General features: G+C 54.7%; 1 protein-coding gene across 1 annotated transcript; it reads right to left on the bottom strand.

Annotated features, from left to right (window-relative positions):
• Window positions 1–3,041: 3,041 nt before the first annotated feature.
• PMM1 (phosphomannomutase 1) lies at window positions 3,042–11,651 on the bottom strand. The gene is made up of 8 exons (XM_048302461.1): window positions 11,541–11,651; window positions 11,327–11,444; window positions 10,371–10,447; window positions 10,112–10,203; window positions 7,791–7,890; window positions 6,928–7,003; window positions 4,051–4,166; window positions 3,042–3,253 (listed from the first exon to the last, which is right to left on the bottom strand). The coding sequence occupies exons 1-8, from the start codon at window positions 11,607–11,609 to the stop codon at window positions 3,131–3,133; spliced, it is 771 nt and encodes a 256-aa protein (XP_048158418.1). The 5' UTR covers window positions 11,610–11,651; the 3' UTR covers window positions 3,042–3,130.
• Window positions 11,652–13,719: the final 2,068 nt, after the last annotated feature.

Below are 13,719 nucleotides of genomic sequence, written 5' to 3' on the forward strand. Positions count from 1 at the left end.
GCCTGCCATGTCTGCTCAGTCACATCCATGGGGAGAAACCCCCGCTTACGCTGTGGGCACTGACCATGAGAGGAGCATCGTGGCAAAGGGGTCTCAGGGACAGGCATGAAATACCCCCTAGGAGTAGGGCTCCCATCCCAGCATGCATCAGCCCTGCCTGCAAAAACACAACACAGGCAGCCTGGACTCCCAGGAGCCCTGCTTGAACAGTGGTGTGGGACCAGGTGGTCTCCAGAGGGCCCTTCAACTATTCCATGGCTCTGAGACCCTGGGGCTGCCCCAGCTACTTTTGATGCTATCCTCCTCTTCCTCATCCCTCTAGCAGGATGGGGGTTTTCCAGGTGGGACGTGCCCTCAATTAGCCCAAGCTTGGTATAAGACAGAGACAGGAACAGGGAAGGCTCCTGAACTTGATCCCACCTGTGCATGCGTGAGGTCCTGAGCAGAGAAAGCGATGGCTGGTGTTTCAAAGGTCATCTCTGCCTCTGTTCTGCTCGCCCATCAACTCCCCCATCCTGAGCATGGATGCACCAGGGGCAGCCTTGGGCAGAGCCTGCCTTTCCCTTCAAAGGTGCAAGTCACCTCAGCCCCCAAGGCCACCATGGTGCCCCACGCTGTCAGGGCCAGATCCTGCTCTTCACTCATCACTAAGCTCACTAGAGGTCCTGCTGGCTATGAACAGACTTACAGGAAAAATAAACTCCCCAAGACTCACACATAACCTGATCCACAGTGAAATAGAGGAAGGAACCACAAAACACAATTCCTCCATGAAGATTGCAGTGGAGGGCCAAAACCTGTGACCTGTGAAAAGGGTATCCTGCACACAAGCTTCTCCAATAGGTCCTCTTCTCCCACACAGAAATCTTCTCTGGGTAGAAAGAGGAATTCATGGATTTGATAGGGATTTCCAGATGCTGGGCAGACCGCTGTGCTCATGCAAACGTGCTGCATCAGAGATCTGATGTGTTGTAGTTAGGAGGTGCAGTTAGGTGGAGGAGACAGCACCCCACCAGCACTGGTCATGCAGTATCCCTGCTCCTGTGGCCAGGCAGCAGTGCCAAGGGCCACCAGGGACTGTGCCCGTGGCAATGTGGGAGCCCTGCCCCGGGTCTAAAAGCACCAGTGTCTCTCGCCTGAGGAAGATGGGAGTGCCTTGAGTAGGCGGTGGTAGCCAGCTGAGAAACTTCTCTCTGCAGTCCAGCTGCCAGTGGAAAATGGAGAGCCACGATGAGGAAACCAGGAAGAGAAGAAAAAGGGGAGAGAAAACAGGACCAAGAGACAGGGCAGTGCCATACCAGCAGGGATGAGGTGAGAAAGGCTCCTTGGGAACAATGGGGAAGGGTTTGCAGGAACCTCCAGCATTCTCCAGGTCCACAAACACCAGATCTGTGTACCCTGAGGAGCTACAAGCAGGACATCTCCCTGGAGGGGATCCCTGAGCTCCTTTTGAGCACCAAGTTGTGACGAGTGCCACCACTGTGGCCACATACCCCAATGCAACTGCTGGGAATAAAAGGACAACATGAGGGAGAAGGTCAAAGGCTGAAGGAGAGATGTGGGTTTGCAACCCACAAAGATCCAGGGAGAGGAAGAGGACATATGACATGGACACTGGACATCCTGTCTCCCTAAAGGTGAGCATGTAAACTGAGTGTGTGGGATGAGATCGGGTGGAAAAGCAAGCTTGGAGGGCACTGCTGAGCAGGTATGTCCAGTAGCTCCATAAACCAGGTATGGCTGGTGTTGGCCCCCTCTGAAAATGTCTCTGGCAGCAGGATGGAGAGCTGAGCACTGGGGAAGGAAAGAGACTTGGTCTGTTATGAATGCCCTGGGTACGGTTTTATAAGGACATCTCTCTTATGAGGAAAGGCTGCAGGAGCTGGGCCTGTTTAGTCTGGAGAAGAGAAGACTCAGAGAGGATCTCATTAATGCATATAAATACCTCAAAGGCAGATGCCAAGAGGATGGTGCCAGATTCTCTTTGGTGGTGTCCACCGAAGAGTGATGAGCAATGGCCATAAACTAAAACACATGAGGTTCCACCTCAACATGAGGAAGAACTTCCTTACATTGAGGGTGGCAGAGCACTGGAACAGGCTGCCCAGGGAGGCTGGGGAGTCTCTGTTTCTGGAGACATTCAAAACCCACCTGGACACATTCCTGTCACCTGCTCTACGTGACCCTGCCTTGGCAGAAGGGTTGGACTAGATGATTTCCAGAGGTCCCTTCCAACCCTAACAATTCTGTGATTCTGTGATGCCCAAAGGACACAGGAGTGGGACGACCACTGGAAAGGCTTCTACCCCAAACTGTTCCATAGCATCCAGCTGTGCCAGGCAAGGTCCGACTTGAAAATAGAGAATAATAATATAGAAAATAAACCCTAGGGGTTTTTTGTAAGCTAAAGAGAAGAATTAGTTTCTTCATGCACCCAAGCAAAGCTTAGAGCAGCAGCCCAGTCACATTACAGCTATTGTTCCCAGGTCATCTGTAGGGAGGGACTGGCACACTGTGGCACTGAGGGGAAGGACATGGTTACCTCTCCATTAGAAAGCACAATGGTGCAACAAGCTGGGATCTCAGCTACTCCTTCCTACCACAGGCTTGGAGCAAACAGCCTTCCTGGCCTCCTGCCTCGGAGCAGCTCCAGTGAGTGCCTCAAGCCTCAGCAGCTGCAGCCTCTCTGGCCAAGGTGCAAAGGGGAGAGAAAGGTGAGCCACATGTTCCCTCATGCACAAGTGTTAAGAGAAACCAAGTGGGAGAGGAGAGGAGAGAGGAGAGAGGAGAGAGGAGAGGACAGGACACACACTCACTCTTTGGCCCTTTCAAATGCTTTCTGATCACAGAAGCATCTGCATCACCGCCCACCACAGCTGAACTGTCAAGAGAGAAGTTTCTCTGGAGGCAAGGAGGGTCTGGTACCACAGCCCCCAGCCACACACGGGGAGTGCTGAGGGGCTGCTCAACTAAGGCCCCCTCCTGCCACCCACCCACACTCACGTGTTACATCCTGACCAGCTCTGTCAAGTGGTTTTTTGGTCTACCCTGAGCAGATTCCTCTAATGAAGGTGCTTTTCCTGGTGGGGGGAGAGGGTGGGACTGGGGCAGGGATGCAGGGACTGGGTAGTCAGCACTCATTTGCTCTTTCTGGAAAGAAGATTTCGCGGCATCGCTGGACCGTGTCCTGGGGGGACTGGACACTGTGTCCTACAGTGCGGGGATCATCATAGATTTCATAATCGTTCCCTCCCTGCAGGGGAATAGAAAATAGGGACAGCATTAGCAGGGTCTTGCCAGAACAACCTCATCCATGAATCCGCATTTTGCTCTGTCTCGTGGGGAGCTGGGCTGGGAGCCAGTGGCTGGGCAGGCAGGGACTTGGTGGGCAGGGGAAGGCAGGGCTTTGATGGCCCAGGGGGGCAGAAGAAGCTGGGCTGGGGGCTCTGCTCCCTCCCTCTTGCCTCCCTCTTCAGTGCCAGGGGAGGAGCACAGAAAAGATGGGGAAAGTCCCAGATCAGCAAAGCTTGTCCAGGAGCCTGGGGTTAACCCCTGCCCTACCCGTGGAGGGGCTAGCAGAAGGTGGGCTGGGCACATCTGGGGAGCAGAGGCTGCCAGCATATGGGAAGAGCTGAGTGGATGACCAAGCTGATCTACAGCAGTAAGGATGCATCATCCTCCACTGCTCTAAAGGGCAGGTGAAGCTGTTCCTGCTATTGAGGAATTCTCTCCTAAGTGCTGGGGGCTTGTGTTCTGGGTCATGCAAGCCACAGGAGTGGCTGCTGCCCTCCTGAAGGTGCTGGGGCAAGGAAAGCAATGCTGAGGTGGACCTGCTTCCCAGCACAGTGAATCCAAAGTGATTTCCCCACGAGCCAGCAGACCTGCTGCCATCATGAGAGCATCACAAACCCACAGCAAAGGGCAGCATCTTCCCCCCTCACACCACTAAAGGTCTGTGTCGGCACCAGTGGGACCATGGGACCCACAGGACCCATGATGGAACAGCAGGAGAGAAAGCAGCCATGTGTGGGGCAAGTGGGGCATACTCACAGGGGTCGTCTCATTCCCAAAGAAGTGGATGGTGTCAAATCTCTCGTCGTCGAGCACATTGAGGCAGTAGCGTTTGTCCCAGCCCTCTGGGAAGACATCAAAGCTGATCATGCCACCTGCCAGAAGAAGGGAGGGCATCAGGCAGTGTTGCTGGGAGCTGGCAGAGTATCCCCCCACCCTAGGATGGGCAGGAGGATGGGAGAGGGCTGGATGTCTGGGGGGAGACCCCATTCCAAACAGCAGCCACAACCAGCAGCTCTGCCTTGATGTTCCTCTTGGCACGTGGCTAGGATAGTGGCAGAGGCTGTTCCTATGACAACAGGCTGCAGTGACATCAGCATGGCTGGGGTGCCATTAGCACAGCTTCCCTACAGGCAAGCAGGAACCAGTGGGTTCTTCCCAAGAGAGGCATCTTCTGGGGGGAGATTTAGGGTCACGCCTTGCAGACAGTACCAGCACATTCTGTGTCCCAACAGGGGACAATGACCTTGGAGACTGGCACCAAAGTCTCTCCTAGGCTCCTGCCTGGACATCACTGGCCCTTCTAAAACCACTGTTCTGATGCTCCTTAACTGCGCAGGGACTGGGGTTTCCTGCACACTGTCTGCACACTGAGGGGGGCATGACCCTGTCCTGTCACCTTTCCTGCACACTGTCTCTGCACACTGTCTCTGCACACACTCAGGGCATGACCCTGACCTGTCACCTCTTCACACAAGAGTTAAGTGAGGGTTGCCAACATCTGCAGAGGCACCGAGTCAGACATGACCACCATACAGTGGGAAGGGAGCTTCCCCAGAGAACATGCACGTGGACATGGACACCCACAGCCACCAAGGGTTAACAAACTTCCCAGCCCTTGCTCTTAGACCAGGCAGAGTTTACCCCAGCACTTGGCTGCCTTTTGGGGGTGCTTGGAGGCAGCACCTTCCCCCTCCTCTCAAGTTGCCCCACTGTGTCCACGGGCTGTAGACAGATCCTTGTCCCAGCACCAAGACAGGAGACCTGCTCTTCCCAAAATAAAGCCTGCAGCTTAGGGCACACATACATTTAGGTCTCACTCAGAGCCAGAGGTAGAGGGATTTGAGCTGGGATGTGTGTCCTCCTGCCAGTCAGCTCATCTTCTCCAGGCAATCTACTGGAGTATCCACCAGAAATCCTGGCATTTCACGCTCTCCTTAAGTGATAATCCTACCTCTCTAAGGAAGAGGATGAGTAGACAGATAATCACAGGGTCAGTTCCTGCTGAAGGAGAGGCACCAACACCCCAGGCTGTTCAAACATGCAAGTCCTGATGCCATGCACCTCCCCTTCCTGGCTGTTTGGAGTGTCCCTGTTGGTTTGGGGATTCCTTGGAGCCTGGGAAGCTGAGAATGGAGCCTGTATGTCCCACCTTGGAGCAGAGAAACTGGACAGGGCACTGTTATAAAGATGGGAGCAATTGCCCTAAGAGCTCAGAGGTGGGGATGGCCCCAGGCTTGCAGCAGGATCCAGCATCAGAGCAGGAGCTAAACTTGGTGACATCCTCTGGTTTTGCATCCAAAGTCATTTACCTGTGAAAAACACTGCCTTTCACTGCATTCTCGCCCTCTAAAGAGAGCTGGGCAGCAAGAAGGGGCTCCTGATGCCAGCTGGAGCAGGTAGGAAATCAAAGGGAGAAGAGGTGGTGTGAGCCAGCCAGCACTGTCACTCCCCTAGGCAGAGCAGGGGCCTGGGGGGCTGCAGGGAGACCTCCCACCACCTCTGGGCCTTGCATCCTCCACAGCCAGGGAGAAGGCACATGGAGCCAGCCTGGCAGAAGAGCTGTTTCTGTGTGCCCTTCTCTCAGATGCCTGACCTGAGAGTGCCACATTTTCTTTGTGGAGGAGCGGGGGGCCCACAGCTCCCCTTCATGTTTTTATACAACAGGACTGGGCTCTTCGTGGCAGCTTCCCAAAGTCCAGAGAGAAAGGCCCATTGTCCTGCTCTCACACCCCGTGCCTGAGGGGACACAGCAGCAGGGACCTTGTCTTTCTCTGCTGTGACAAACAGTGTGTGCCAGTGCTGTGGGCAGCACAGGATGCCCTTGGCAGGATGCTGAAGGCAAGCGAAGGCTCTCAGAGAAAAGCTCTTGGAGGATCAGAGGGCCCGGGGTGTCACCCTCTGCCTCAGCCTCACCAACCCCTTGCCCTTGCGCTGGGCTGCCACATGGAACCTCCTTATCGCACACCCCTGCAGAGGATCCTCTTCCAGCATCATCCCCACAACTTACACACCCCCATTTTACTCCCTGTCCTGGCCAGACCCCCAGGATTGCTCAAGCCCCTCCTTCAGCTCCTCACCTTTGGTAAGGTGGCTGTCAGAACCACCCTAAGAAGCGGCCTGACAAAAGCCCATGGCAGCGAGCTGCAACCTCCTTACCCCTTGTCAGCCCTTCCTCCAGGAAGAAAGACGTTCCCTTTACTGATAACTGTCCCAAGAAAACCCCAGAGCCAAGACATGGATTAGGCTCCTGTCTCATTCCTCAATAAGAGTACACGTGCCTGGGGCTCTGCTGGCCACCCTGCTGCTGATGCTTGACCCAGAACAGACCCACTGGGCAGCAGTGGGCTCCACTAACTGAGATTAAGGTAGGGATAATGTCATGGGATAGAAACCTGACTGTCTGGCCGATTCCCAGGGAGGCAAGTCTGCAGCACGGTTTATTCTCTGCATGGATGCAGACGTCACGGATGCAAACATGACTCCCCTGTGGCAGCTCTCCAGGACTAAAAACTCCTTCTGCTCTTCCCAGGGTTTCCAGACACTCAGAGGGAACAGTCTGGATTCCTGCTCTCCTTCACAGAAATTTATGAGAAACACAATAAAGGCAAAGCCAAGGAAGCCCTCCCCGCTCACCTCGAGAGAAACGCAAGCCTTTGCCAGCAAATTCCCTCTGCAAGGCTGCCACGAACTTCTCCCGTATCCGCTCTTTCTGCAGAGGATAAGGAGGAAAGGGAAGAAAAGAGGGTTTGAATAACTGGATGTTGATAGTCTCCCAGAATCCACTGTAACCTGTCTGCTGGGCAGCTCTGCTCCCTCCCCACCTGCACTGGGCCCCAGTGTCATGCCATTTAGCCAGCTTCCACCAGTCCTGCCCAGTGTCCAAGCAGGCCACCAGCTCACTCCACTGGGAGGAGCAGACCCCAGACCTTCCCTGGCAATGAAATGCAACTGCTGCAGTTTCCCACAGCCCAGTTCGTAACGCAAAGCCTCCAGTTTTGCTTAAAAAGTCTTGCAAAGACCAACTGATCCTTCAACCCCAAGAAGCTTCCCCCGGCAGAAACTGGTATGAGCATGGGCCAAATCCTGCAGAGACCTGCCCAGCAGATCTGCCGTGTCCGGAAAGCCCAGTAGTTCCAGCTGTTGGGGCTGGGGGAGTGGGAGAGAGAAGATAGCTGCTGGGCCGTCTTTGGGTACTGTAAATGAGGAAACACACTGTTAAATAACTGCCTCGTTCCCTGGGGCTCTCCCACAATACAGGGAATCCTGCTAGCCACCCCCTTGCACTGGTGGTCCCCAATGAAATCAAATTTCTTCCATGCATCTGTGTCTTCCCTTGGGTTTTCTGACTCCCAGTCCTGTCTCCACCTTGCTGCATACACACAGCTCAAAGCTGGACCTCCCTTCTCCTTGGGAAGGGGGGGAGCACGTAAGACCTGAGATCTGTGGTTGTGTAAAACCAGCCAAGGGGAGGGTGAGCCCAGGTCTGGCCCTCGTACCTTGTCCAGCTCGGAGAACTCGATTCGCTCCTCTGGGGTGCAGCTCCGACCAATGGGGGAGATGTTCAACATCCCATTGCGAAACTCAATGAAGGTCCCTCTGTGGGTGGGCAAAGACACAAGGTTACTGGGGCAGGGAGAGAAAAACAACCTTTCCAGGAGGATGGCTGCTTAGTGAGGCTCTGCAAGAACATGCAGGAGGAGAGAAGCCATGCCCACTTGTGAGTGCTTCACACCAGGCACAGATCAGGCATCAACAACTGCTTAAGGTCCCAAGGGGCTCACAGTTTTATAAAAAGAGACTATGAGAGAAGAGGAATAAACAGTTCCTGTGTGCCCTGGGGATGGGCTGGAAGCAACGAGCTTAGGGAAGATGACGGGTAACGTTTTCTAATGTTGTGATAACTGCAAGGGCAGCCACTGCCTGGCCTGGGCCAGCTGCCTGATGAGGCTGTGGCACCTCTACCCCATGAGGCTCTTCAGAAATGCTGTGTGGGCTGGCTGAAGCTGGCACTACCTTGGGGCAGTGGGATGGCCCAGGTCAGTGTAACTCGCTGTTGATGTCCGGCAGCAGGCTGAGGAGCAATCAGGACCTCCTCGAGGGACACAAATCAGAGTCTTTTTATCTCCCTCTTGACCCCTGCACCTTTGACTTCAGCTCTTATCTAAGCTTGCACAGACAGGATCCAGTTCATGCTGGCCACCCTCACCTTGTGCTGGGGTCACTTCTCGGCCGCTTCCTCAGTGGGCTGGTTGAAAACACTGAGCTGGCAGAAAACTGCTCCCTTCTTTTCTCTCTGCTAAAAACCCAGCTACTTCTGTTTGCTTATTGAGGGGTCAGACAGGTATACCAGCACTGGTGGGACAGAAACAACAGGGGATGGCAGCCCTGTCAGTGTGAAAACAGATTGAAGCTCTTGTGCTGGAGAGGGAGATCCCCTGCCCTGTCCAGCTGAGGACCCCTGAGCTTATTGTCCCTCCCAGCCCTGCCTGCTGTTTCTCTGTGATAAAGTGCTTACCACCCTGAGTCTGGAGAAAAAGCTCTCCCCCTCCTATCTCCTGGCACAGTGAGGAACATCATGGGGAATGGACACACAGGCAGCCATGCCTGCAGGCTGGGAGCAGCATCTCTGCAGCACCAAGGGTTTGGTGGCTCACACTCCAGGCCAAGACTTGGGAGATGTGGGTTAAAGTCCTTGCTTTGCTAGAAATCCCATAAGCCTAAATCCACAGAGCTACTTGGAAGCTGAAACTTCGCCAAGGCTGTTGGGTAACCAGACAGCAATTAGGCAACCAAACAGCCTTGAGGCTTCTGGGTCCCAGCCTGTGCTTTCGGGGGCCTGTTCAGCCAGCAGTCCTGTTGCAAGGAGCCACCCTAGCCCCTCTCACTGGTCCTTGTATTGCCATGTGGTGACTCATATCAAGCAACTAATCTGGATCACAGTTTAGCAACTTCTACCAGATTAATTTCAACCCCACAGTTCATCTGCTCGGGTTCACTGTACAAACACAAGGGGAGAGCAGGAAAAAAACCAGCCATGGCAAGGGGAGGGCAGAGCTGCTGCTCTCAACAGCCCTCGGTGGCTCACGTGTTCTTGAAACTGTGGTCTGAGGTGAGGTTTGACCCTGCACCCAGGCTGGTTTAATTGCAGGCTGCCTCTGAAAGAGGCCCTCCTGCTCCCCCCTTCCACTTCATGCCATTGGTTCTCTCTCTTTCTGTGCTAACAGAGTGAGCAGATCCAATGGAATACTACCCTTTCTTGTCCTGGTAGTGGCCTGGTCTTCCTTCAGCAGAGGTATACCAACCCAGCTCACCCTCTGGCTGCTGGATCCCAAGGTAAAGAGAGCAACACAGGGTATGGAGCAGAGCAGGGCCAGCCAGCGACACTGGGTTAGAAACAGTGAGAAACTGTGTGCTCAGGGACTGGACTTCCCCTCTTAAGATCCATTGTTTGCCTGTCTGGAAACATATACTGCCAGTGATGCCTGATGCCCTGACCAGTAACAAGCTGGTACCATTGTCCTAAATGAGATACACACGGTGGCTGCACCCTGCTTCCCAGGGAGGAAAATCCAAGGGGCAAAAGAGCAGGCATTATGCTAAAACAGAGTGCAGACTCTTCAGGACAAAGACCCTCCTCCATTATTTGCCAAGGTGCCCAGCTCAGGGAGACAGTGATCCTACACAGGGCCTCTGGATGCTAAGATAAAACCCAGAGCAAGACAAGCTCCATAGATCAGTTCTTTTTAGGAGAGCTCTGGAGCTCAGCTCCCCAGAAATCAGTGTCATGACTTCCACTCGTGTACGCTTGGGCCGTTACCGTTTCTTGGGCAGCTTCAGCAGCGCCATGTAGTTGAGACAGAAGTTGATCAGATCCTGCAGTAGCTCCTCCCCCAAGTGGTCCTGAATGGCCTGCAGAAAGAGAAGGGCAAGTGAAGACGCTTGACTTCCCATGAAACCCACCTGGAAGAGGGAGCAACTGGGGAGAAGAGGCTGCCTGTCTGCCTGGGTAGGGTAGGCGCTGCTCCCCCCGGTGCACAGGGCAGGAGAGCCATGGCTGCAAAGGGAGCTGGACTTACCTGCTTGGAGACCAGCTGCCCATTCTTGTATTGCACTGTGCCGTTCTCTGCGAAGACGTAGTCAAACTTATCAATGACTGAGAAGGGAGGAAACAAAAGAGGAAACATAACTACTGCCTGGGAAAAGGGGCTAAAAGGACTGGGCTCAGGACTGAGTGAACCATCTTCCTGCTTCCTTAGTACTGTGCCTTCCGCAGCTCCTGTGCTCTGCAAAGGGCCACTGGCCATCCTACGCTCCTTGCTTTCCACAAAGTGGATGAGGAGATTATCTTCTGCTCACGGGTGGGGAGCTGACGCATGCAAGGGGAAACGACCTGACCGAGGTCACGGGCTGAATCAGTTGCAGGACGAAGATAAGGGCTCAGACATGTCTGGCTTTCCACTACATACGTGCTACTCTGCTCTCTCCTGTGCCCTCCCCACTGCCAGGCTGCTGGGTTGATGTGGTTACTAGTTATCTAACTCCAGCCCCCCCTGCAACCCAGACACGCCGCACTGGCGACTCAGCAGCAATCAGCCTCAGCCGGGAATTTCTCGGCCTCCCTCCACTAACGAAGTGGGAGGCAGAGCTTGGAGGCCAGTGGCGCTTGTCATCCATGCTGGAGAAAGAGAACGCGGTAGAGGAGGCAGGTGCTGCCCCCTTGCCCTCCCACTCCCTACTCTACCCCATGTCCCCATTGGAACGTGACGAGGAACCTGCGGGGACCCCACCACGGAGCAGCGGGGAGGCGAAAATTGCCTGGGAGCCCTGAAGCTGTCAGAGCTCTGACGAAGCTCGTACAAAACTGACGCTGGCGCCGGCAGCATGGATTGGAGCATCCCTGCCTGCCCTCCACGCAGGGAGAGGGAGCCAAGCAGCAGCTCCCGCCTGGGCACGGCCAGCCACTCCAAGGGCAGCCTTGGGGTTGGATTTAGGGCACAGGTGACCCCCGGGAGACCTCGTCCGCCGCGCTCACCTTCGTCCCCTTCCCCCAGCTGCTCGGCTATCTTGGCATAGTCGGAGCCTCCCACCACGCCGATGTGCACCCTCTGCCGCAGCTCCCGCAGGAACGCGTCCACCTCCGGCTCGATTTTCTGGCGGGGAAGCAGCGGGTGAGGCCGCAGCCGGCGGGACGAGCTCCGCCTCGCCGGCCTCGCCCCCCAGAGCCGCGCGCCCCCGCGCCCCGCTACCTGCCGGGCCGGCGTCAGGGTCCCGTCCACGTCGAAGAGACAGAGCACCCGGCCCCGCGCCGCCGCCATCCCGCCCGGGCTCTGCGGGCGGGGGGCGGGACCGCGGAGCTGATGGCGGCCGCCCGCCCTCCGGGGCCGCACGGGTGGGACGTGCCGCCGTGCCGGGCACCTCTTGTCTGCTCCCCCGCGCCTCCACGGCCCTTACGAGGATGCACAAGGTGCGGATCTTGAGCTGCTTCCCCGCTTCGGCTCTTCCCTTAAATCCTTTTAGAGCCCGGAGTTTGGGAGAGGCGGTGTGTGGGGCGTGCGTCTCTTCAAATTTGCTGTTATTACTGCAGTGCCCCCCGGAACTGAGGGGCTGTGGGTCTGGATTGAGCTCCCTGATAAGCTCAGCTCCTCTGGGGGTTTCTGTGAAGGGGACAAGAGCAGCACGCACTCTCCTAGTCAGTCTCTCACCTTGCTTTTCCGATAGGATGCTGCTAATATTGTCACTGGGGAAACGAAATACCCTCTGCACAAAGCCAGTAGCTTTTTCTTTGACCTGCCTACCATTTAGGATTTAAGTAGACCATCTGGTCGGATCATATTCATACGGCGCCCTATTATGCTCGCCTGACATGTGGCAGTGGACAGCCTCCCTCCCTCTCCCAGTAATTCCTGAATTATTTTCCGAAATCAAAACCAGCCTGTGTGGAACATCCAATGCTTTCTGCTCAACAGTTAGCTTGCATTCTCTCCCCAGCAGTGCTCAGCGTGCTGAGCTAGGTTGGAACTGGGGAGAGATTTATTCTTTTTTTACAGTCTGATTGTTTTTTGCCTCAGTTATCATTTGCTCCAGGATATCATGCAACCCCTTTTCCCAGTTCTCCACCAGATACCTCTCAAAGGGAAGCATTCAGGTGCCTTCACAGATTCTGGGTTTTGTTTGTGGTTTATGATTTTCCTGCTCCCACTCAGTGGCAGGGGAATGTACAGAAACAATGTTAATAATTTACCGCTGTGTCATTGCCTTGGACAAGGTTTACCAAAACATCCTCAGCTACTTTCTGGGGGAGACATTCGCTGAGTCCACCAGGACAGCTATTCCCGTACTGTTTCTTTGAGTTGCCTCCACAACACTGTGAGCCAGGCAGTCTTGGATGGGTATTAACATGTGTTACTCACCCCAGCATTGATATTTCTGCAGAATCTGTGGCCTTGTGGATCAGACCCTGGTTACAGTCTCCCACCTCTGGAAATGTGGACTCTTCTCAGATGCACTGAAGCTCCCAGAATGGTTTCTTAGCACGCAGCTACTTTCCATGCAATTAGGTCCTGAATTTTTCGTTGAGTTTAGGGTTATGCTCACATATAGGATTTGTCGAGGTGTGGTTACACATTTATCATCAGTTAATGTGTGGATGCTTACTCCAGAATATGAGTACTTCCAAGTGTGCCTACCATGGCATGCTGATGGGTGAGTAGAGATGCCTTCCTGGATTTGGGTGCTCGAGTACCAGAAGGCAAGGAGCTGCTCTCCCATGCAGCAGAGCCGTGAGCTAACGCCCAGGACTCTCAAAGGAAAGCCATGGGGTCAGACACACAGTGAACTCCTGGGGTTTCAGGAATGCGAGCCTTTATTTTCATAAATCATGACACGGTACGAGGAGGACACTTCCCATGGCTGGGTGGAAGTGGTGTGGAGTTAGAAGACCTACTGTAGCAGCACTGTGTTCTGCTGTAGCCCGAGCTGCTCCATGGTCTTGTCTCCTGGCTGCTCCTACATGCAGCTTTCTGGTCTGGGAGAGACCTCCCTCGTGCCTCTTGCATTGACATTACTGTGGGCGCTGCTCTCCCCTGGCTCAGGTGCATCCCTGTGCTGCAAAGCAGCAGTGCCACCTCGGGGCACTTTCCAGAATTGGGAAGTCTGCTAAAATACGGGACAGCGGTCACATTTTCACACTCCTGCAGTACCATTGGGTTCATGTTGCCCAGGAGAACTTCCTGAAATCTGAGCTACCCGCTGTGCTTTCTCAGCTTGTTGCGCTGCTTTAGGAAGTCTCTTCACGTCAAAACGCCTCTCCCAGGAAGCACCTTGGCGGCCATTTGGTATCAGCTGGTGAGGACCTGGGGCAACTTGGTTTCCCTGGCAGCATAAACCTGCCTTGTGTTGAAGTGCACAGCTGTCCACAGCTGTGGC

The sequence above is a fragment of the Corvus hawaiiensis genome, chromosome 4 (genome assembly GCF_020740725.1).
Source record: "Corvus hawaiiensis isolate bCorHaw1 chromosome 4, bCorHaw1.pri.cur, whole genome shotgun sequence".
Classification (NCBI taxonomy): Eukaryota; Metazoa; Chordata; class Aves; order Passeriformes; family Corvidae; genus Corvus; species Corvus hawaiiensis.